The 24,025-nt window shown below is 43.1% G+C and overlaps 1 protein-coding gene and 1 long non-coding RNA gene across 2 annotated transcripts in view; one reads left to right on the top strand and one right to left on the bottom strand.

The window, feature by feature from the left end:
* The window catches only part of LOC140126219 (uncharacterized), a 173,943-nt gene that overhangs the window by 115,541 nt on the left and 34,377 nt on the right, over positions 1–24,025 (bottom strand). The gene's annotated exons all lie outside the window — the stretch shown is intronic.
* CCND2 (cyclin D2) overlaps positions 1–24,025 on the top strand; it is a 41,730-nt gene that overhangs the window by 9,618 nt on the left and 8,087 nt on the right. Inside the window, exon 4 of the mRNA XM_072145419.1 lies at positions 9,380–9,528. Coding sequence (XP_072001520.1) covers positions 9,380–9,528 — 149 coding nt within the window. The remainder of the gene's footprint in view (positions 1–9,379; positions 9,529–24,025) is intronic.

Below are 24,025 nucleotides of genomic sequence, written 5' to 3'. Positions count from 1 at the left end.
TGCACTCACTATTCTGCTGCTGGGTATTTATCAGGGCTTCTGTGTCTAGATACTGGGGTAGAAGCCCTGAATAATTGCTTATTGCTAGCACTTGCGATTTATTTCCCCTTTTACGCTACCTCCAGGGGAATGGGGGGCGTGTTGGGAGATTTCTGCTCTGAAGTTTGTATAACACTAAATGCAGCTCTTTTAACTGAGGCACAGCAGCAGATAAGTAATGTACTCTACACAGTGGCTCAAGGTGGATACAGCCGTACAGATAAAGGAATTTGCGTGGGGTCTATACCTTTGGTCATGTATTTCTTTTTATGGTAATCATGCGAGGAACTCGAGTCACATCGATACATGAAGCGAGGCTGTAAAGACGCATTTCTGTGTGTAAAGTGCATGGTGTATGTTAAACTTTGGTTACAGGCAAAGTCTAAATACGAGGCCCGACAGTTCAGAGAAACACAGACCACATTTGCATGTCAGAGGTGACGACATCGCACCACACTGGCCTTTAAAAAATGTCATATTAATAAACCCGAGGGGAAAACCTGCTGTTTTTACACAATTGCCCTTCATTTCACAATTCATTGAACTAGATTACATTATCAAAAAAGGGGAAAAAAAAATTGAAACATTTCTGAGAACCTTGGAGACGACCAGTATGGCCTACTGTAGTTTTCGATTGTCACCCACGTTTTCCATTTTACCGATAGAAATATGGGTTTTCAAAGCAGTGAAAATGCTATAGAAAATGGTAGCCATGTTTGATGCCAGCCTGCAAAAATGGAATTGCCCTTTTAATGAGTTTGCAAAATTTCTATATAGCTGAGCTAGAAGTGAAATCATTTCTCAGTCTTTCAAAGATTTCCCAAAAAAGTTGTCGTGAAATTGCACTTGCAGGGGCTTAGTCTAAATGTCATGTATGTACACAGTGGGGCAGATTTACTTACCCTGTCCTGTCACGATCGCGCGGTACAGGATGTAACTCAGGGTCAGTACAGGATAAGTAATGTCATGTATGTACACAGTGACTGCACCAGCAGAATAGCGAGTGCAGCTCTGGGGTATAATACAGGATGTAACTCAGGGTCAGTACAGGATAAGTAATGTCATGTATATACACAGTGACTGCACCAGCAGCAGAATAGTGAGTGCAGCTCTGGGGTATAATACAGGATGTAACTCAGGATCAGTACAGGATAAGTAATGTCATGTATGTACACAGTGACTGCACCAGCAGCAGAATAGTGAGTGCAGCTCTGGAGTATAATACAGGATGTAACTCAGGATCAGTACAGGATAAGTAATGTCATGTATGTACACAGTGACTGCACCAGCAGCAGAATAGTGAGTGCAGCTCTGGAGTATAATACAGGATGTAACTCAGGATCAGTACAGGATAAGTAATGTCATGTATATACACAGTGACTGCACCAGCAGCAGAATAGTGAGTGCAGCTCTGGGGTATAATACAGGATGTAACTCAGGATCAGTACAGGATAAGTAATGTCATGTATGTACACAGTGACTGCACCAGCAGCAGAATAGTGAGTGCAGCTCTGGGGTATAATACAGGATGTAACTCAGGATCAGTACAGGATAAGTCATGTCATGTATGTACACAGTGACTGCAGCAGCAGAATAGTGAGTGCTGCTCTGGGGTATAATACAGGATGTAAATTTGATGCTGGCCCTTTAAGACCATCTATGATAATGGAAGACAGGGGTTATGGAGTTGTAAGTAATGTTTTATTATGTTATCTCTTTCAAGATTTTCATCCAGTGCCAATATTGGATCATTAAGTTGTATTACCCCCTGGCCAAGGCCTTGCCAAGATAATGTATTTTTCTGCCAAGCAGTATCTGGCCTCTGCTGCCTTGGGATCTCTTGGCAACAATATTTTATGAACTTAAGAATGACACTTGATGTCTCGTCCTCTGGGGTATTAAAAGAAAGTAAATTATGTCATGCTGATAGCACGCAGCGACCCTCGGATAATGCTGGCGGGAATTTGGGGTATTTCTGAGGTTGAACACTGATTGAAAGGCCCTCACAGAAAAACCGAACCTAACTTTCTTGTAGGAGAGGCCAAAAATGTGCATTTACTCTCTCTAAAGTGAAAGCTATTTTTGAAAATGTTGTGTCTGAGCACACTAGTTACAGGCCTAAAGCCTGAGGCTGCACTACCGAGACAACAATTACTGTATGTCTGTTCATGGTTTGTGTCAGATGTGGTGTTGTCTGTGTGGAAAAAAAAAAGACACTATGGGGGAGATTTATCATCAAATTTCTGAGGTAAAACTGTTCTAGTTGCCCATGGAAACCAATCAGAGCTCAGCTTTCATTTTATAAACAGCTGTTTGAAAATTAAATCTGACCTGTGATTGGTTGCCATGGGCAGCTAGAACAGTTCTGCTCGAAGAGACTTAAATCTCCCCCACCTATGACTAGAATAAGTGAACATTGCTGTGTTTGTTGATATGGGTCAGTACACAGGAATTTTATTTTTAGAGGTTTTTCTAGCTTTTTTTTCTGTAAATTTGAGGTAAAAGTGGGAATAAGTTAGGTAGTTATGGCCTACACCATCTTTTCGTGTCAGGACCAGTGCGCCAGATTCTCCTGGTAGCTATTGGGACCTTTTTATGAATGCGTCTGATTTGTTGGATATCTGGAGCAAAGAACAAGCTGCCATTTTCTATCAGCTGATTTACTGTCAACAAGTTATGTTTTTTTTCCACTTATGGTTTTCGTGGTTTTTCATAAAACAAATTATGGACTGGGAGATTTGTCTTCTACTGGGAAATGTGCCCACTGGAAAGGAGGACTGCCGTCCAGGAGAATATCTGCTGACAAGGGCTCTATTAAGGTAATATTATGGGCACTCCGAATATTAACCGGTTGAGTACCCGCAAGACGTCTGGTTGCGTCACTCCGGTGGTCTGGAGACCCTCGTTCTGTTTACTGAATGCGATCACTGTATTCAACCGCAGCATCTCTCTAGACGTCGGAGAATTCATTGTTTTGAGGTAAAAAAAATTTTTTTTTCGGAAGACCATTTTTAATCATCATCGAGTTAAAAAAAAAATAAAACTTTTGGACTAATTATTACTGAAAATAATGGGATAAATTTTTGGAGTTTTGCCACCAAAACACCATTTAGATCTTTGCCACTTCCCTATTACAAGGGAGAAGTGAGTCTTGGGAGCCAACGAGACAGTTTACAGACATTGGGTTAAAGTCACGTGATTGATTTTCTAACGTAGTCTGTTTCCAAGGGAGACCGGTGGCATTTCAATATTTTTTTTTTTGAAAAAATGTTTTTAAGGAAGGACTATGCAGTTCTGTGTTGGCCTTCCCCGAGACCTAGGGAAGAACCGAAACATCAGGTGAGAGGCTCGGCTCCCACCATTAGAGGTCGTCCACCAACTTCCTTAGGACAGTTTTACAATATTGCATTGGGCCTGGAAAAAACACATGATATACGAATTGAGTTTCCCGGCCCCAAACTTATCTGTGTGAAACCAGTCTCTGGTGCTTGGATATTTAGACTTGCATAATTGTACATTTTTTTTAATTCTTGCCAAATTTTACAGATGGAGACACAGAAGGCCATCTATTATACCATTTTGCAAAGTTTACAGCCAGACTACGCCACCTTTTAAGCCACGCCCATTCAAGATGTGACACTCCCTTTTTTTGTGGATAGGTCAATTAATTTGACTCAGGATTCTGGCATGTATTATATTAGGGCACTGTATGGCCATTTTATTTAGGGACTTTGAAATTGTTGTTGGGGTATTGCGGTAGACTTGTTTCTGTAGACAATGGTGGTATTGTACACTGAAGATTTCTAAGAGGTGTCCCTTATCTTTCTAGAATTTAAGTCTTTAGAAAAAAAAAATGTTAACCGATGGACCACCCCTTTAAGGACTTCCCATCATTTTACTCTGTACTAGCATATCATCTATTTCTGCTGCATGACCCCACATTTGGCTAAAAATAGCCCCTTTTTCTCTATTTCTGTGCATGTGACAATGACATAGTGATGACATTTGGCCATAATTGAGGCATTTTATTTTAATTGTAGATGAGGTCAGTGGAGTCCACTGGACATGTTTTGTGTGAAGTTCCTTGAAGTGCTGGGGGATCTATAAAATGTCACAGGCCTCTCTGCACTAACTAAACAAGATTTTTCTGTGTATTCTTAGCCAAGAAACTGAGATATTTTAATCTGGGTATTGTGAGTCACCACTTCTTCATTTATTTAACCACTGGGTTACTTTTGCTTTGCTGTGGGTAATTTTTGTGAGAAATGTATTTATGACATCATATTTATGAGTGGTGATGTCACTCCTTTAATACAATATTTGATGGCTTTGAGGAGATCAGTGATGTCACTCTTCCAATACAATGTGTGATGATATCTGTGAGGAGATTAGTGATGTCACTCCTCCAATATGATACGTGATGATATTTGTGAGGAGATTAGTGATGTCACTCCTCCAATATGATAAGTGCCGATATCTGTGAGGAGATTAGTGATGTCACTCCTCCTATATGATATGTGATGATATCTGTGAGGAGATTAGTGATGTCACTCCTCCTATATGATATGTCTGTGAGGAGATTAGTGATGTCACTCCTCCAATATGATACGTGATGATATTTGTGAGGAGATTAGTGATGTCACTCCTCCAATATGATAAGTGCCGATATCTGTGAGGAGATTAGTGATGTCACTCCTCCTATATGATATGTGATGATATCTGTGAGGAGATTAGTGATGTCACTCCTCCTATATGATATGTCTGTGAGGAGATTAGTGATGTCACTCCTCCAATATGAGATGTGATGATATCGATGAGGAGATTAGTGATGTCACTCCTCCTATATGAGATGTGGTGATATCGATGAGGAGATTAGTGATGTCACTCCTCCAATATGAGATGTGGTGATATCTATGAGGAGATTAGTGATGTCACTCTTCCAATACAATGTGTGATGATAACTGTGAGGAGATTAGTGATGTCACTCCTCCAATATGATACGTGATGATATCTGTGAGGAGATTAGTGATGTCACTCCTCCAATATGATATGTGGTGATATCGATGAGGAGATTAGTGATGTCACTCCTCCAATATGATATGTGATGATATCTGTGAGGAGATTAGTGATGTCACTCCTCCAATATGATATGTGGTGATATCTGACTAGAAGATTAGTGATGTCACTCCTCCAATATGATATGTCTGTGAGGAGATTAATGATGTCACTCCTCCTATATGAGATGTGGTGATATCTATGAGGAGATTAGTGATGTCACTCCTCCTATATGATAGGTGATGATATCTATGAGGAGATTAGTGATGTCAATCCTCCAATATGAGATGTGGTGATATCTATGAGGAGATTAGTGATGTCACTCCTCCAATATGAGATGTGGTGATATCTATGAGGAGATTAGTGATGTCACTCCTCCAATATGGTAGGTGATGATAACTGTGAGGAGATTAGTGATGTCACTCCTCCAATATGAGATGTGATGATATCTGTGAGGAGATTAGTGATGTCACTTCTCCAATATGAGATGTGATGATATCTGGGAGGAGATTAGTGATGTCACTCCTCTAATACGAGATGTGATGATATATGTGAGGAGATTAGTGAGGTTACTCCTCCATCACTCCTCCAATATGATAGGTGATGATACCTATGAGGAGATTAGTGATGTCATTCCTCTAATACGAGATGTGATTATATCTGTGAGGAAATTAGTGATGTCACTCCTCCAATATGAGATGTGGTGATATCTGTGAGAAGATTAGTGATGTCACTCCTCAAATATGAGGTGATGATATCACTAGAGTGACATCACTAATCTCCTCACAGATATCATCACCTCATATTGGAGGAGTGACATCTGTGAGGAGATTAGTGATGTCACTCCTCCAATATGATACTTGCGGATATCTGCGAGGAGATAAGTAATGTCACTTCAATTCAAGACCACAACTCAATTTGGATCAAGGAATTGTGGCCATACATTGGACTCCCAAATCCCTACGTTTGGGGCAATCATATGGTGTTAATAGCTGTAGCTGATGGAAGATTGCACATATCTCCTGTCACGTTTTCTTTCAGTGTCGCTCAATATTTTTTTTCTTTTCTTTGTAAGGAAAGGTGGAGCTCGGTGTTAACCAAACTTGCACGTTTAGTGCTGAGCAAAATTTGTGTTTTAGATTAGTCATACCTTTTTTTTTTTTTTCATTTTCCTGGATTACTGTGAAATGTCACACATACAAAGCGCTAAAAAAATCTACAGCTGCGTACGCCGTCATCACATTTACTGGCATTAGGCACTGTTGCTAGGTAGAAAATAGCTTCCCCTTTACAAGAAAAAAACTTATTTTATAAAAACTTACTAATTTTTACATTTTTTCTTCGACTTTTCCTTGACGTAGCCTTCAAAATAAATCTGGGTGACCATCTCTTTGGATGCCGTTATGAACATCCCAGCTTTCGCAAATCGGTAGCACAAAAATTTGGCTTTATAGGCTTATTATTACACCGTGGCTGTTTTTTTTTAGTTATATAGATAGAAAAAGAGAGATGCTTTGTTAAATGTGAATTATAGGGAAGGATACCATCCCCAGTACTTTACAGTTTCCTTTGATATCCGCATGAAATATACAAGACTTGAAGTTTTAATTTGATGTGTCTCCTTGGTAAAAAAATGTGAACTTTGCAATTCTAACCACAAATAAATACCCGTCGACTGCCAGATTTTTTGGCAATTTGAGACACTCTAAAATCTTCACTATTGCCCTGGGCATAATATTGTAGCTGCCGGCGGTATTCATGTGGTATTTCAGAAATTCCAAATTCTTAAAGGTGCCCAAGACCCCTTTAAGGTTCGCAGCACAATGGGATGAAGTCTTCAATTTAAACTGATCTTTTGGCCTTGATATATGGAGAAGTCTGACCTAGTAGGGTTGGAGGTCTTAGATGTGACTCTCGATGGCCTGAGGAGAAGAGGGGGCTCTTAACAGTAGGGGACACACTCTACACTTGAAGACACTCCCCACCCCTTTCGTAATAGTTAATTAATATGCTAGAAAAAAAATTAGAGCCACCAATACAAATCGCAGCCCCTTTGTTATACAAAGCGGCGGCATGCACACGAGAGCTTTTGATGGCCAAGTTTATGGCGCTTGCCTGGAGAGGTTAGCTGGAGGAGAAGCAGGGACTTTGTGAATGCTGATCCCTCAGTCACTCCGGGGCCTCTCGTCCATTCACTCACTGTCTCATTTGCATTCGGAATGACATTACATGGAGGATAACTAGGTGATTGGACCTTGCCCCGGGGTCTCTTGTGACCACACGTGGAGCGGGACCTACAGCAGTGCTGGCTGGCATGGGCACTGAGATTCTTTATCCAAAAGGAGAATTACAGCGCGAGTTACATATCCTATAATGCATGGCGTTTGGCAGGACTCGGCGATGGCGTACACGTTCTCATGTAACATGAAGATTCGCATAAGCAAGAAAAGCTGTAAAGAATTTTAGTATTTTTTTTTCACGTCGATGTATAAAATGTAGCTGCACAACATTTGTCAGGCTGGGCACAGTGGGTACCATTACCTACCCCTCCTTATTCAGGAACGACGCGTAATCATCAAAACTCTTGCAGAAGATTGGCCATACATTTTTTTTTTCGACACAGCCGATCCGGTTGTCCATGGATAACAATTCTCCGAAACATCACAAGAAACTTCAGATTTGAAACTTTATTTGTAAGGTAATTCCCATCTCCCACTACAAAAATTTTTTTACACTCGATCTGCCTATTTTGTATTTGAAAACTCTCCTGGAATATTCAAAAGATCTCCCAGAAAAAAAGTTTTTTTTTGGGTTCCCTCAATAGAAGGCACATTTCCCATGTTTTGAATGTATAACACCTCCTCCCCCCGACTACAGCTTATTTTTGTTTGTGATACATAGGAGGATACATTTCCTCCTTACCACCATATATAAACCTCTCTAACCCATCATTTGGAAACCACCTAAACTTGGTATTCTCCAACACCCCCCCCCCCCCCCATTGAAAATCTTCTTCCCCTCCCAGCCTGTCATGGGCACACTACACCCACTAGATCTGTGTTCACAGATGGAGTGATTTGTTGAGAGATCTGTCTATTGCTTTGGTCTGGTGTAAGGTTTGACAAATCATGGGGTTTGGATTGGGGTCTGTATAGCGTAGAAGTCTGGTCTTGGGTCTGTAGGGCATGGGCTTATAGTCTGTATTATCATTATCATTCCTATGGATAAGAGGCATCCTATGGGACCTGCAGTTTGACCTAGTTGAAACACTTCAGTCCAGCTGGTATTCAGTGGTCTGGGGATGAGGGAAATGCTAGCCCAGTGATGGCGAACCTTTTAGAGACTGAGTGCCCAAATTACAACCGAAAGCCACATATTTTTCACGAAGTGCCAAATGCCAGTTTAATGTAACTTATTGCTCCCTGCTGTGTCACAGATTTGAACGTATTGGCGTACTGAAGACACCAATACAGTAGAAAGATGGAGAAATTTGGATTATTATTGCAGCTTCCCTCTAAGGTCCCCTTAACAGGATGAATCACAGGCCCTGAGAAGGGGCTTCAATGACAAATAGTGCTGAACATGGCACGTTCTAGGCTGCCTGTGACTGCAGGAGGAGGAGTCCTGAATTCGGACCTTTGTGCTGGGTGATGGCCTGGGTGCCCACCGAGAGGGCTCCGAGTGCCACCTCTGGCACCCGTGCCATAGGTTCGCCACCACTGTGCTTGGCCATTATGGGCTTGTTTGGAATGGATATAAAGGAGGGGTTTGGGGTCTATATACTGCAGATGGAGGGGGTCTTGGTTCTTAATAATTATGCTGGAGCTACAAATTGATATTTGACGTGACTCCTGGCGCGCAACCAAAATTTGCATTCTAATCGTACGACACTTGAAGTATAGAAATCAATGTTTATTAGTGGGTTTCTACCTTAAATGGGGGGTCTTACATTTACTTACATTAATTCAAAAAGTTGAGGTGCTTATGAGTTATCCAAAAGGGATGTAGTCTGTAACGTCTTTTTAACTTTGGCGCTGAAGGAGAGGTCATAATTTTATGCCATAGTTTAGGTCGGGTATGTGTTATATAAATAGGCGGGGCATAAGCACGAGTTTTTTGGTCATTTATAGACTAATCCTTGTGCTATACACCCACTCCCCTCTGAAAAGCATCCCTTTAAAAAAAAAAGTTGAGCCAAAAACCTTATAAAGTCTAGAAGTAAAGCTTAATCCTCCTCTTGGCACGGCGCAATCGCTTCCTGACTGTATATCCTGTTCTCTTGCAGATTTTAACTTTGCCCTGTACCCACCGTCTATGATCGCGACTGGAAGCGTGGGAGCCGCAATCTGTGGGCTGCAGTTGGACGACGCAGAAAGCGACCTCTCCGGTGACAGCCTGACGGAGCACTTGGCTAAGATCACTAACACAGATGTGGTGAGTAGCCGTCTTTCTTTTTTTTTTACCCCCCCTCATGATAATTTCGAGAGTTAACAGTATTCATGGAAAAATATTAACTCATGCGAAGGAGTAAAAAAAAAAAAAAAATTCTGGAATTCCCCTGACTTTCTCGCTTTCCATCTTCTATCCGCCGCAGCTGCTGCTGCTTTGAGGGATTGTTTTGTGCCACTTTAAGTTTTTGATGAGTCTTAAGAGTTTTGTTTAGCTTCGGTATTTCTTACTGCTGAATCAATGCCCTTAAAAGAGCATTTGTCATTTGGCACGGAGCGGCCGGCTGCTAGCGCAGACTGTCTCCTGTGCAAAACCCAACGCTTAAAGGGGAACGCCGGCCAAGTTGGGAGCCCGTGCGCCTGAAGACGTCACACGGAGCGAGGTGCTTGGAATGTCACATGTGGTTCCAAAACGCGTTAGAAGCTCGGTTCACCAACTGGTATTTAGAGGAATTTGGGACGGTTTTTCTGTTCAAGCTGTAAGCGGTGTGGACTTAAAGGGGCAGCACTGGGATACAAAAATAATTATGATAAAATTAACTGGGGAAGTGTTAACAGCAAAATCTAGTAAGAGTTTATCAAACAGATTCCTTGTTTCTTCTGTTTACCGAAGCCCTGATGCTTTACTTCCTGGTCACATGATCACACACAGGAAGTTACCTGGTGATTGATTGACAGAGCAGGGCAGGACGGTATCTGTGATGTTTCTATACAATTTTGAGTTTGTGCACTGCACTTTGTCACCCCCTACTTATTTCCTTAAGCCCCTCTGCTTTCTATGTTGCCCCCTACATTAGAATCAAGCGACTCTGAATCGGCTTATTAATCAAATTAATTCTAATAATCACCCAGTTCTACCCTGAGCCCTATGGTTCAGCTAGATGACCTCTATAAGGAGGATCGGTTACCTCTCCTAACTTAGTTTTTTATTAATGAATATGTGACGTGAAATTATCCTATTATGTTCCTTAGAGAAACTATGAATAAACGGGCATTACCACATTTCTGGGTATCACACTGTCAATGCTATATGGATATATGCCCCTAAGGGACACACCTAGTCGCAGGGCCGGCACCAGCGCAGGTTATACTTGGACAAGTGCCAGGGCCTTGAGCTGCTGGGGGGGGGGGGGGGGGCCACATAAAACTGAGGGGGGCTTTATATAAAATAACCATGAGGGGGCTGTTTGGGATGATAAACTATGGAATATTTTAAGGAACAGGAGGCTGTCTTAGTTTCTGAATTTTTAATCCCGCCATGTGAGTTCACTGCAAAGGGGCCCATCGAGCTAAGGGGCCTACTGAAACCTATAGCGAACGCTGCCTAGTTGTCTATTTATTCAAATAGGAATTACAAACTATGTACACAACACCCACTGGATGTGTTATTTTATGGGGAATACAAATATTTACTAAAACAGACAGGATCCCTTTAACTAAAGCAGAGCGCTGTGGAGAAGTTGACGTAAAAGCATTAAATTCTGGGGTTCTTTTTATTACCAGGATTAAAACTACAGTCTTGTAGCGTCCCTTCCCCCCTACCCTAGATCTGACCTTTTGAACAGTAACCTCTTGATTCCCACAATGTAGTTTGTTTGCATTCGCTCCTAATTTTAGATGACCCCTTTCCTCTTAAAATTGGCAACCAGCCCCCTTCAAGTAGATGGGAATAGGGCATTTACTTTAGGACGAGTGCTTCCGGCATCCTTGTAATGGAATATGGTACAGGGTCTCACAGTTACGCCCCAGGTAGGGTCCCCACCTACACTCCTGCAGGTTACCTGCTGTCCACCCTGCCACTTGTGTGAATCAGATCTTTTTGTACAGAAATTTTTTCCATAGACGAAGACTGGATGATTCACGCTCAGGACATTCCCCACGGGTTAGTGAACATCCTGAGATCACTGCCCAAGAGAGTGACCTGTTATGAATAAAATCCTCTCTGTAATGCTTTTCTTTGGCCCACGTTGTTATGCGAGATGGGTGACTTCCTTAAAAACCCAAAGGGGAGGGGGGGAGTGTTTGCAAATTTTAAGAGTTGACTATGAAGAATGGATCCCTGACCTGCTGTGTTTGTCCCACTGAAGGTATTACTGTACAGGGTGCCTTGAACTTTGGCAAGATTGCCATCAAAAGAATACACCGTTTTGGGTTGCCTTGGATTGGTAATGTCATATGTGGATAATGGTGGCTATCCCCTTCTTCCTTTCGACTTCTCCCTTAAAGGGGTAGGCCATATAAAAAGTTTATCAGGTTAAGTAAAAATCCCCTAATAGGGTCACCCATTCATCCTCATAATATGTCAGCCTGGTGATAGGTTCCTACCAGTGGCCACTCCCTATGACGCCTAGTGTCCTCCAGACTTACGATTAGGGGCTGTTTACTACTGTGCGTATGCCCCCCTCTGGGAACGTTACTGCCATGTCCCTGATTAGAGGGTCGTGCGGATGTCCTGGAGTTCAGTAATGAGCGCGCGACCACCTGGTAGTCTATAGGACACAGGATGTCCTGAAGGCGGTTGCCGAAGGGTCACGAAACTGGTGGCCCCCCCACCATGCAGAAGGGGGAAGTTTACCCATGTATATATGATATAGATGACCCTATAAGGTTGTTTTATTTACTCTGGCCAACCTCATGCCAACCCAGGAATAAATACACATAAAATATTCCAGTTTACATCGCTCTCCTTTATGTAGATAATCCGTCCATTGTGACGTTGACGGACATTTAAAAAAAAATTCACAGGGGAAAAAAAAAAAAAAACAAGAAGTAAAATCACATGAAAGTTATCTCCGCCGCTGCCGAGCGCCTGCGAGATGTTAAATTCTAATCATTCTTGGAACGGGCCGACTCTCTAATTGGCAAAATGTTTGTATTCCTTTTTTTTGAATACTGTATCTGTCATAGGACTGGCGAGGAGGAGCGCGCGGTTCATGTGAGGTAAATGTCTATATTGGTAGAGTGCGGCTGGCAGGCCGGGGGAAAAAAAAAATGTCCCTCGCCTGGCTTTCATTATCAAGGTTCTACTGACTTTGAAAAGGTCCTTCAAAAGTTTTTTTTTTTTCCTCCCGAGAACCGGCGGTGATGCCGGTTACGGGAAAATTAGCTTCCTTTGTTGAAGGGCCGAGACTAGATGTTGTTGACCTATAGAGAGAGATGTATACCGTTAAAGGGGAACACCACCCATTCTGTCATGGTGTCATGAAACTGCCTCTACTGGGAATATAACCAATGATAATTAAGAAAGGAGTTCCTCCACAGATCAAGTTTTTTTTTTTTTTACAACCACTGTTGGGCATTTTTCGGGGATTGACTATGATAAAGATTTATGCATTCCTTCTGGAATCTTCCGTCAGTTATTTAACTTTTGAACTTTTTGAAGGTTTGTGACCTTAACTGAAGGATAGGAGATTGGTGAGAAGTTGTTCCCGGTGGAAATTGGTATAACATGATAAAGGGGTTAGAATTAGAAAAAATTAAAGGGAACCTGTGAATCTCCGGCCTCGGAACAGTGACCATGTAGGTGCGGGTCTGCTGTTCTGCGAATGCGTCAGACGAGGGCGGGCAGCTACGAGGAGCTGTGTGCCAAAGATTTTGGGTAGGAGGAGTAGAGAGGCTACTGGGGTGTGGAGAAGCCGCACCGTGTAGCCCCAGCTGCGGCTACTCCACGCCCCAGTAGCCGCATAACTTTTATTAGCCTTATATGTAAATTTTGTTATCAAAAAAGTGCGGGGATGTTAGGATTAGCCCTTAAAAGGGCTATCCTCACGTCCTATTGATCCACCTACCACCTGATCTACCTTTTATAAAGGTTCCCTTTAAAGTGAATGGATGTCATAGTGATGTCCTTCACCCTAAACTTGAACTGGCCATTTTCGAGAACTTCAACTGTCTTTACGTTACATAACAGACGGTGAACATGTCTGACCGGCCCAGATTGTGCTTAAATTAATCTGCTGACATCAAGACATCCCCTTTAAGCCAACAAGTTGTTTTTTCTTACAAAATTTGAAAAGTTTTACCTCAGAAACTTATGCCCAGGATCGTAGAAGTTCATATTCTTGGGTGTGTTCATCGGCCGAGTGTCGATGAACTGACACGCTAAGATGAGTTTACTTATTATGTTCAATATTTTATCATTTCTTTTCCATTTTGATGTTTTTTTGATAACGTTTGTCCTGTATTTTTGGGCATAATGTGTGAATGCATCTTTAAACGCATTTCTCAGTAACATCTGTTGAGAGCTACTTGTGAAACCAAAAATTTCACCACATACCGATGGGGGAGGTCCCGAACTCCTGGAAATTCTGGTCTCTTTCGACGTACTGCTGCTCTATATAGATTTTTGTGTGTGTGTTTTTTTATTTTTACACAGTGTAGGCTGCTTCCTGTCAATGACTCATTGAAAATGGACAACCTAATGTTACCGTCAGCTGTAATATGAATATCGTAGCGGTTTTGGTGGTCAGCTCAACACCCGCACCAACACAGCGACCCCCGATCACTAATAAACTAGGTACAAGATCTAGGAATTTGTAGGCGAGACATTAGGGGTCATTTACTAAGGGCCCGAATCGCGTTTTTACTGCGGGTTACTCGAATATTTCCGATTTGCGCAGATTTTTCCTGAATTGCCCTGGGTTTTTGGCGCACGTGATCGGATTGTGGTGCATCGGCGCCGGCGTGCACGCGACGGAAATCGGGGGGCGTGACCGAACGAAAACCTGATGGATTCGGAGAAACCGCCGCATTTAAAAAAAAAAAAAAAAAGTGTCGCTGGACACGCGCTTACCTGCACCCAGCAACTGATCGTGAACTCTGGCGGACCTCGGCGGACTTCAGCGCAGCACTGACACCTGGTGGACGTTGGAGGAAATGCCTTAGTGAATCGGCGGAGGAACTGCCTTAGTGAATAGCCAGAAGACCCGAATCCACCGCAGAGAACGCGCCGCTGGACCGGGTAAGTAAATCTGCCCCAATATTTGGCCCGCGACACCTATTTCCCTGTGTGTTACTGGGCTGACTAGATTTCGGACTCTCACATCGGCCTCTGCACGGAGATGGGTCTGTACAGCGGCAGAGTTTTATTGGAACAGAACGGCATACTGTATTACTGACTCATAGGGGGTTTTAAATAAAGTCAGCTGTTAATCTTTCAGAGACTCCTTTCCGCAAGAGTGAGGGGGGGGGGGGGGTGACAAAACAATTTAACTGTGTCTCTGCCTTCCGGCCAAATCTGGTTTCTTTTTATGTAAAACATTTTTTTAAATAGCACCATTTGTAATGGGTCTAAACTGTACCTTTACAAGATTTTGCTAGGTTTTTGAATCTGGTTTGGCGCCCCCCTATGTTCACAGGTTGTGTCTGGTAGTGCAGTTTAGCTCTTTTTAAAGTGAACTGTAATACCACACACAAGCATTGCATAGGTGTACTGTTATTTTGGAACAAGACAACCCCTTTAACTTGGTTGTTATGCAAGTATAAGAAAATATCTGGTTGTTGTGTGGCAACAAGTCCAGCGTGTACTGATATCGCCATATCCTGTGTGGTTTACTCTTGTCGTTATTCACATCTAGTCGTGCAAAGATGCCATTTAAAGGGATTTTCCCAGACTTTAAGTCAGTCCTCGATGTTGTATTGATGGGGTTCACACAGCGCCATTCTCAGTGTTGTGGTCAGACTATATTAGTGCAGATTTATGTTAATAGAGGCTAATCTGTTGTTACTCTTTCAGCCACTACACAGAGAATGGCGCTGTCTGCTTCCTGTTCAAGTCTAATATTAAGGATATAATTTAGGGATATGTTTTTGAAATTCCTTTTAATCCAGTATCAAGGATAGATGCAGGTTATTTAATATTGTGCAATATAAACAAAATAATTTTATGGATTTTTTTTCCAAGATTTTACACAAAAACACAGTATCGGATAATCTGCTAGAATTAAATTGAGGGTTTCTGTAATGTAAAAAGGATTGTTAGCAGTGTGTCCAGAATAGGTTATAACAAGTAAGCAGATAATACTGACCTTCCACCGCTCCCGTTTTGCCAATTTTCTGGTCCCAACTGGCTCTGCTTCCTTGTCCCGCCTCCATACACATGCAGTGCGAGTTAGCCAATCACTGGCTGAGCAGGGTCACCACTACAACCAGCGACTGGTGGGCAATTCCTGTGCTTTAATACAGGACCAGAAGCTAGAGACTAGCAAATATCTTGACCATGTTGGAACGGGAATGACTTGCATTGGTAAAATATAGATTTTTAAAATTTCTTTTTACCCTTTTGCCACTATTTTTTTTCCCCAACATTAAAACCCCAACCATGCAACTTTTTTTTTTTTTTTTTTTGCATCATGGGCAGATTACCAGAGATACCGGAGAGGGTCTCTAAAGAAATTCCACACGTTTCTGCTATAGCTGACCATTGACCCAGAATATCTATCATCTGCATAATATTTCTCCATTGATGATGGAGTAAGTGAATTTACTAATTTCATCCCCCCCCCCCCCAACTACTTCCGCTGCAGCACTTCCTGTTTCTGCCTACTCACAAAGGAAATGCTGTGTTTGGTTGCGTTTTTCAGCACTGCTTAGTAGTTGCCTCCAGTTCTTCTCTTCCCTCTCATCCTCCTGTGTTACAGCACGGATAGAGACCGGTCCTTGCACTCTGCCCACAGTCACTGATGCGACCTTGTTGCTGCCTGTTGACGTCCTGGTGTGTGTGTGTGCGCAGGCAGAGCGCATGGACCTGTCTGTAACCGTGCTGCTACACGGGAAACCAAGATGGAAGAGGAGCTGCATGGAGCAGCGGAGGTGAGTATTTGTTTTTTTTTTTATATATATAACAAGAGAGACTGCAGCTGGTCGATTTATAAGGACCGTATATATACGGTACCACCTTGTCAATCACTCGCCAATGTGGTGTCTCACCAAAGCCACCGATTGGCTGAATGACATTTCCTGTGTGTTGAGACAGGAAGTCAAGACCAACAGTGAAGCAGGAAGTGGCGGGGAAGGGGGGAGGGCAAGTATTGGTAATATCTTTTGTCTTAAGTAGGAGGATTTATGGTAGATAGTGCACATTAGGGAAAAGATAAAAAATTTCTCTTTTTGAACTAAATTTTTGTTTCCTAAATTCCTTTAATCTAATCAAAAATTCTGGATTATCAGATATCCCTCCCCCCCCAAAAAAAATAAAAATTAATGGTCAATGATGGAGAACCTCCCATAATGAAGTCCACGGTGGGTGGCATCAGCGAGCGGCCATGTTTAAAAGCCCGTATACTGCCTCCGGTGTCGGGTCGTATTTTGTATGCAAGGAAACATCAGACAGAATAGCCCCAGAGAGAAAAGGATAATGAGATAGTTTCCTAAAGTTGTTTTTTTTTTTTGCCTGATTTGGCAGCTGCTCCAAGTCCATTCAGCTTTTTGTTCCCCCGTGAGTGTTTTGCGTGTGTGGTTACAATGGGGTGATGCAGATACGCGGCAGTCTGATGCCGGAGATCCGTCGTCCCCATTCATAAGTCCAGAGAAGGGTGCATGGCTTGTGACGGAGCCAACAAGCAGAGGAAGTAAGGGCCCCGGCTAATGAGCGGCAGTACACATACTTTTGTTTCCGCCCCATGATCTACTAGCGCGCCACAATCGGCGGCTCCCTATGACAAGCACAGCAGATGCCTTCTCTCTGCGCTGACAAAGAGCATTTATTACAAGCAGCAGAGATTTGTATCCAGATAAACTTTTTAGTTTTATTTTTAGCATAATTAGCTTTTTGGCAGAGGCTAAATGCAGGTCCCCAGATGGCTCGGTTCTAGAAAACCGGAGTGTTTAATTAATCATCTTTAAAGATGCATTCAGGTTCCTGGGCCCCCAAAAACAACTCATTCCGTCTTTCATGGAAATTTTTGCAGGACATAAGCGACTATCAGAGATATTGGATATGATAGATTTTATAGATGGGGGAATATTTCATAGATACACGGATTAGATAGATGAATAGATCGGGAGGGCGAGAGAGATGGATGGATAGATAGATGGATATTTGATAGATATCAGACATAGATATCTATCAATCTAATATATATCAAATAGATGATTGATCATATATCCAATATCCATTTAATGATCAATCTTATATCCATCTCTCACATCAAATATCTATATCTAAAATGTGCTGAAAAACCTCACCTTGGCTTGTACTCGAGTCAAGAAAAACAAACGGTGTACTCGCCTTCCGACGCCCCCTGGCAGGTCCTCTTCTATACAGGGATGCTCCGGCATCGACTCCGTGTCCCCGCGCCGTCCGTCACAGGGATCGTGACGTCAGCCACTCACTGATGTTCTACTATGTGCGCCGGCATCGGCACACACTATGATGTGAGCGAGCGGCTGACGTCATGGTGCCTGCAACGGACGGCGCAGGAACACGGAGCCGATGCTGGACCCGCGATGGATAGAAGAGGATTTACCAGGGGCGTCGGAAGGCGAGTACACGGTTTGGTTTTTTTACAAGCATTATATTGGGGGCAGGGACTGCAGGCTATATACTGATGGGGGCTGGCAGGCTATATACTACTGGGGGCTGGCAGGCTATATACTACTGGGGGCTGGCAGGCTATATACTACTGGGGGCTGGCAGGCTATATACTACTGGGGGCTGGCAGGCTATATACTACTGGGGGCTGGCAGGCTATATACTACTGGGGGCTGGCAGGCTATATACTACAGGGGGCTGGCAGGCTATATACTACAGGGGGATGGCAGGCTATATACTACAGGGGGATGGCAGGCTATATACTACAGGGGGATGGCAGGCTATATACTACTGGGGGCTGGCAGGCTATATACTACTGGGGGCTGGCAGGCTATATACTACTGGGGGCTGGCAGGCTATATACTACTGGGGGCTGGCAGGCTATATACTACTGGGGGCTGGCAGGCTATATACTACTGGGGGCTGGCAGGCTATATACTACTGGGGGCTGGCAGGCTATATACTACAGGGGGCTGGCAGGCTATATACTACAGGGGGCTGGCAGGCTATATACTACTGGGGGCTGGCAGGCTATATACTACAGGGGGCTGGCAAGCTATATACTACTGGGGGCTGGCAGGCTATATACTGATGGGGGCTGGCAGGCTATATACTGATGGGGGCTGGCAGGCTATATACTGATGGGGGCTGGCAGGCTATATACTGATGGGGGCTGGCAAGCTATATACTACTGGGGGCTGGCAAGCTATATACTACTGGGGGCTGGCAAGCTATATACTGGGGAGGCTGTGACCAATGCATTTCCCACCCTCAGCTTATACTCGAGTCAATAGGTTGTTCCAGTTTTTTGTGTTAAAATTAGTGGTCTCGGCTTATACTCGGGTCGGCTTATACTTGAGTATATACGGTATTTATTTTATCAGTACTTTGTAAATGGATATTTTATAAATCGGTGGATGGGTCGGTATGAAGACTCAAGGACCTTCCATTATTATAACTCTGTGTCATCTGAAGCCCTTTATTAGGTAAAAATGGAGCTACTTTGCCCATAACCATTTATGAAAAATATTGGACCAATTTGTATTGATGGGTATTCACTTTAGATCACCGATACCGGCAGGTGCATGTTAGGACAATTTCTGAGTCTTTTTTTTTGTAACTCAATACATTTTTTTTTTAAAGCAGTGAGAATTAATTGGGACAAATCGGTGTTGTTTTTTTTCACTTCTTCCCTGGCAAAGGTAATAAAGTGAGGTGAACAATGTTACCCCGGCACTTCAGAGGATCTGTGATATCGGGAAATAATAGAGCACTTAGCAGTAATTTGAGAATGTCAGGAGAAAGCAAATCACATTCCCCGCTTCACAGCCCTGCCGCATGGTTTCCTTGTGATCTTAGAACAGGATATTGAAGCCTCCTAGCATTTCCCATGCACTTTGTCTAACCCTCTTCGCCTGCCACAGGGGAATACGCAGCGCTACAATCTCGACTATTCTAAATGGGATGATCAATTGTTTAAGACACTGGACACGCCCCGATGCAATGACATAATACAGATGAAAGAGGGTTGTCTGGTAAGATCAGATCACAAAAAATATATATATATCGTTCACTCCCGTTCTTACACTTTCCATCTCTCCCGTCTATTTCTACTTCCTGTTCCCTCCCACTACACAGGAAGTTACAGCTCAGCCAATCATTGGCAATATAGTGGTTATTTCCTGTGACCGGAAGGCTTCTTAATGGGATTGGAAGAATCTGTAAAGGAAGTTATTGCTAATTTTGCTCTTCTATATCAAATTATCTTCAATTATATATCACGTTTTTTAACTTTTACCGACTCGACCAAATCCAACTCTTCAGATTCATAAATCGGGATCACATCCGTGATACTGAAGAAGTTGGAATTTCATCTCTAGCCCCCACCGTTCCCAATAGATCCGTGCTGTCAATTTCAGTATCCAATATTCTAATTAGGCTCTCTACTGACAGGTGGGCGGTCACAGGATGTCAGTCCCATCTTTCGACTGCCCAGTTAGCTGAATTAGCATATGGGGGCCAAAACTACCGCCAGTGAGAAAAAAAATCTCTAGCAACCCACGAATAAGTGGGTCAAAGAGTTGGTGAAAAAGTTCTAAAAAGAAGAGAGTGTTGAGTATAGGATATCGTTGTGATTTCTGGCCCACCCACCAAACAGCTGATTGAAGGGGGTCAGTGAGTGCCTTGCCTGACACTTAAAGGTGCCTGTTAAGGGAGTAGAGCAGAGCTGTCCAATATTTACTATCCCTTAAATCAAACAATTCTCCCCAAATCAGAATATCACGGGAGATTCCACTGTAGATTAACCCTAGTCGTGAGGTTGGCAATAAGTTTTCAGTTCTCCAACAGCTCCCCTAAAGGAGAGCTCGAGAATTGCAACTGGCTGTCAATGTAATGTGTGGAAGGACTCAGTCCTCCAAAAGAAAAATAAACTAGACCTCCCCTTTAAGAGATCTCTAATCCAGTCCTTGGCTATAGAACTTACTGCTTACTGTATCCAGCGTGTGTGAACGTTCTACAATCTTGTGTTTTGGCTTAAAAGCGAGGATCATACCGCAACCACATAAAACGCGTCAAATAAACCACTGGCATTTCACAAGGAAATAAGTCAATGAAGAATGGCATTTATGGCATGAGCAACCCGTTCTGTATGTGCTGCGAGTCAGCTGGTGGGCAAGGCTAAGCTGTATGATTAACGTGTGTGTGGTAGGGCTGAGGCACTGGTACAGTGTATACCCGACTCTGGATAATAACTGTGTACATTGGCAATTAAAAATTCCAATACAGCTCATGGTGACTGTTCCCTGTGCTCCCAAAAAGGAAAAATTCCTCATGGAAATTGAGCATTTTCTTACCACGGAATAGATTTGTCACATTCTGTGTGTTTTTATTTTTAATTGGAATTACAGCAGATTGTTGTTGTGTATCATCACAATGTAGATCATCAGTATCACAATGGTGGGCGTCCTAACTCCTGAATCCTGCTTGAATCAGTGTCTCAGGCTATACAGCAGAAAGCGTATGACTCTTATCAGTCATGTTGGGGCTTAATATTGCAAATCCTTTCAATTTTTATTATATTTTTGGAAAATTTGGATGAAAACCGGTATGGTCATTGCTTCTTTTCACAGATAGACCATCCCCCATCTTCCCCCATCTTCTTGAAGGGCATTTATTGAGTTTTTCAATGATGGTGTCAAAGGGATCCATGGACCGACATTTATGTGGTAGAGCTAGGAAAGTGGTTATAAAGTAGATCCTGATAGGCATATAAGAAATAACTAGCCATAACGGGTGACTTAACTGCCTCTAGCCATGACGTCACAGCCCGAAATCACATACTTGGGATGTTAATTGCCTCTTCCTCACATTTCGGCTGGTTCCATCTTCACCACCATGATTCTGTCTAGTGCCGATGTGTGCGTCATCCCCTTCTACTGTTGCGCGCGGACCAATGTGTGCGGCAACCCTTTCTACTGTTACGTGTGCACCAATGTGTGCGGCAACCCTTTCTACTGTTGCGCGCGGACCAATGTGTGCGGCAACCCTTTCTACTGTTACGTGCGCACCAATGTGTGCGGCAACCCTTTCTACTGTTGCGCGCACACCAATGTGTGCGGCAACCCCTTCTACTGTTGCACATACACCAATGTGTGCGGCAACCCCTTCTACTGTTGCACATACACAGATGTGTGCGGCAACCCCTTCTACTGTTGCGCGCGCACCAATGTGTGCGGCAACCCCTTCTACTGTTGCGTGTGCACCAATGTGTGTGGCAACCCTTTCTACTGTTGCGCGCGCACCAATGTGTGTGGCAAGCCTTTCTACTGTTGCGCGCGCACCTATGTGTGCGGCAAACCCTTCTACCGTTGCACGCGCACCTATGTGTGCGGCAACCCCTTCTACCGTTGCGTGCGCACCTATTTGTGTGGCAACCCCTTCTACCGTTGCGTGCGCACCTATGTGTGCGGCAACCCCATAACGATGTGCGTGCATTGATGTGTGTGGCAACTCCTACTGTTGCGAGTGCACCAATGTGCACGTGGCATCCCCTTCTACCGTTGCACGTGCACAGATGTGCGTGGCAACCCCTTCTACCGTTGCGTGCACACCAATGTATGGGGCATCCCCTTCTACTGTTGCGCGTACACACACACACACACACACACACACACACACACACACACACACACACACACACACACACACACACACACACACACACACACGCTTGAACAAAATTCAATATAAACTGTAAAGTAATATTAGAAATTCTCAAAATTAAATTAAAATATTTAATTTTCTTTATTATCTGCCATTTAGTCAGCCAACTATTTTTTTTTTTTTTTTAATTAAAATATTTCATTTTTCATTTTCGTGTTTCTTCTACATTTAGGAGACACACAGGAGAAAACCAGCAGGTTTTCAGTGTTTTCCATGCCCTAATCGTTGTTAAACTAGCAGTCTGGGGAGCTGTGCACACAGCACCGTTCCCACGCTAGTTCACAAGATCCATTCTAGTTGCAAATAATGCTGAAGAATCTCTGGAATCTCATTTATCTTGTACCATGAAAGTTGATGCAAAACATGTCAGATGCTTAACTCTTTCAGCTCCATCCCTATCCTTAAGGCATCGATTGCTGTGCAATGCCTCTAGGGCACTGTTGGAACCCAATGGGTTACAAAAAGTAGGTATTACCCCTCTCATCTCCCCCCCCCCCTTACTCTTATCCCCCAACCCCAAGGGTGGAGGGAGATTTTATGACTGTCTAGGAGTGGAAAACAATTGATTCTTATTGTCAAAAATCTTATGGGGTAAAAAAACGGAGGATTGGCAAAGTGATGTAGTTTTTGTTTTTTACATAATGAGGTTCACGAGGCACATAATGAAATATAATTTGGGGGGGGGGGGGGCGTATAGTGTGACCGACTTCTCCTTAGGAAAGACGAGAGGATTCTGCAGGAAGAGACTGATTATACCAAGTCTCAATAGAATATCAAGTATTTTGTCAGGCGCACAATACCTAATCCTCCCTATTCTATGGATCCGCGATAACTGGCCGCTGGAGGGATTATCCGCCATTGTTCGGCTTCCTTTTCCTAAATTGTCTAAATGTATCTTAAATGAACTGATTATTTGCTTTAGGAGGTTGGAGTGCAGATGGATTTAAGTACCTCAAATTCAGTTTGTCGCCGGCAATGTTAGCGAACACACAACGGCGGCCGTAGACTTCTAGAGGTTTCCCGGATGGTGGCTACACTTCATATGGCACGGCTATGGAAATATGGTGCCCAATTTAGGTGCAGAGTTGACCTCTATAGAGTTCAATTGTGACACACTCTACGTCGTTTCCTGTTTGTCTCGGAATTCCTCGATCAGAATCGGAACACATTAGAATCCAATTTATGCAGATTTGGCCACTCATCTAATGTGCATCGGGGTGTTCCCAATCTTCCCAAAATGTGGATTGTGCAAGTTGGATTTCAGCTGCCCGATCCTCGTGTAGTTGGGAGATGATCTTCTACCAGAAGACTTGGGTGCTGTTAAACATACGCTTTCACAAAGGCTGTTCTTCTTGTGCATGAGGGGCTCACGAGTGATCGCTGTTCATCCAAACGCCATCGACTAGAGAAGAGTGAATCAATTTGTAAATTCTCTACGAATATGCCGATTTTCTGGCACTGAATCGATTCTCAATTTTTTCCCGATTCACACTGGCCAATGTTGTTCAACATGTCCCAGACATTTGGTCTGTAACTCCCTCTAGTACTTTTTGCCATCTTTTTATGGTTGGGGGGTCAACCAAAATTAGAACCCTATATGGTTCTGTGATGGTCTGTGTTTGATTGAAGAGGTCATAATATAGATGTTTTTGAAACCACCATTTATTGTTGCCATACCCATTGGAGAACTTTCCCTCAAACCCACTTTCCATTACTGATGTACGTTCAT

The sequence above is a fragment of the Engystomops pustulosus genome, chromosome 4 (genome assembly GCF_040894005.1).
Source record: "Engystomops pustulosus chromosome 4, aEngPut4.maternal, whole genome shotgun sequence".
In the NCBI taxonomy this organism is placed as follows: domain Eukaryota; kingdom Metazoa; phylum Chordata; class Amphibia; order Anura; family Leptodactylidae; genus Engystomops; species Engystomops pustulosus.
This window is presented reverse-complemented; position numbering and strand designations above follow the sequence as displayed.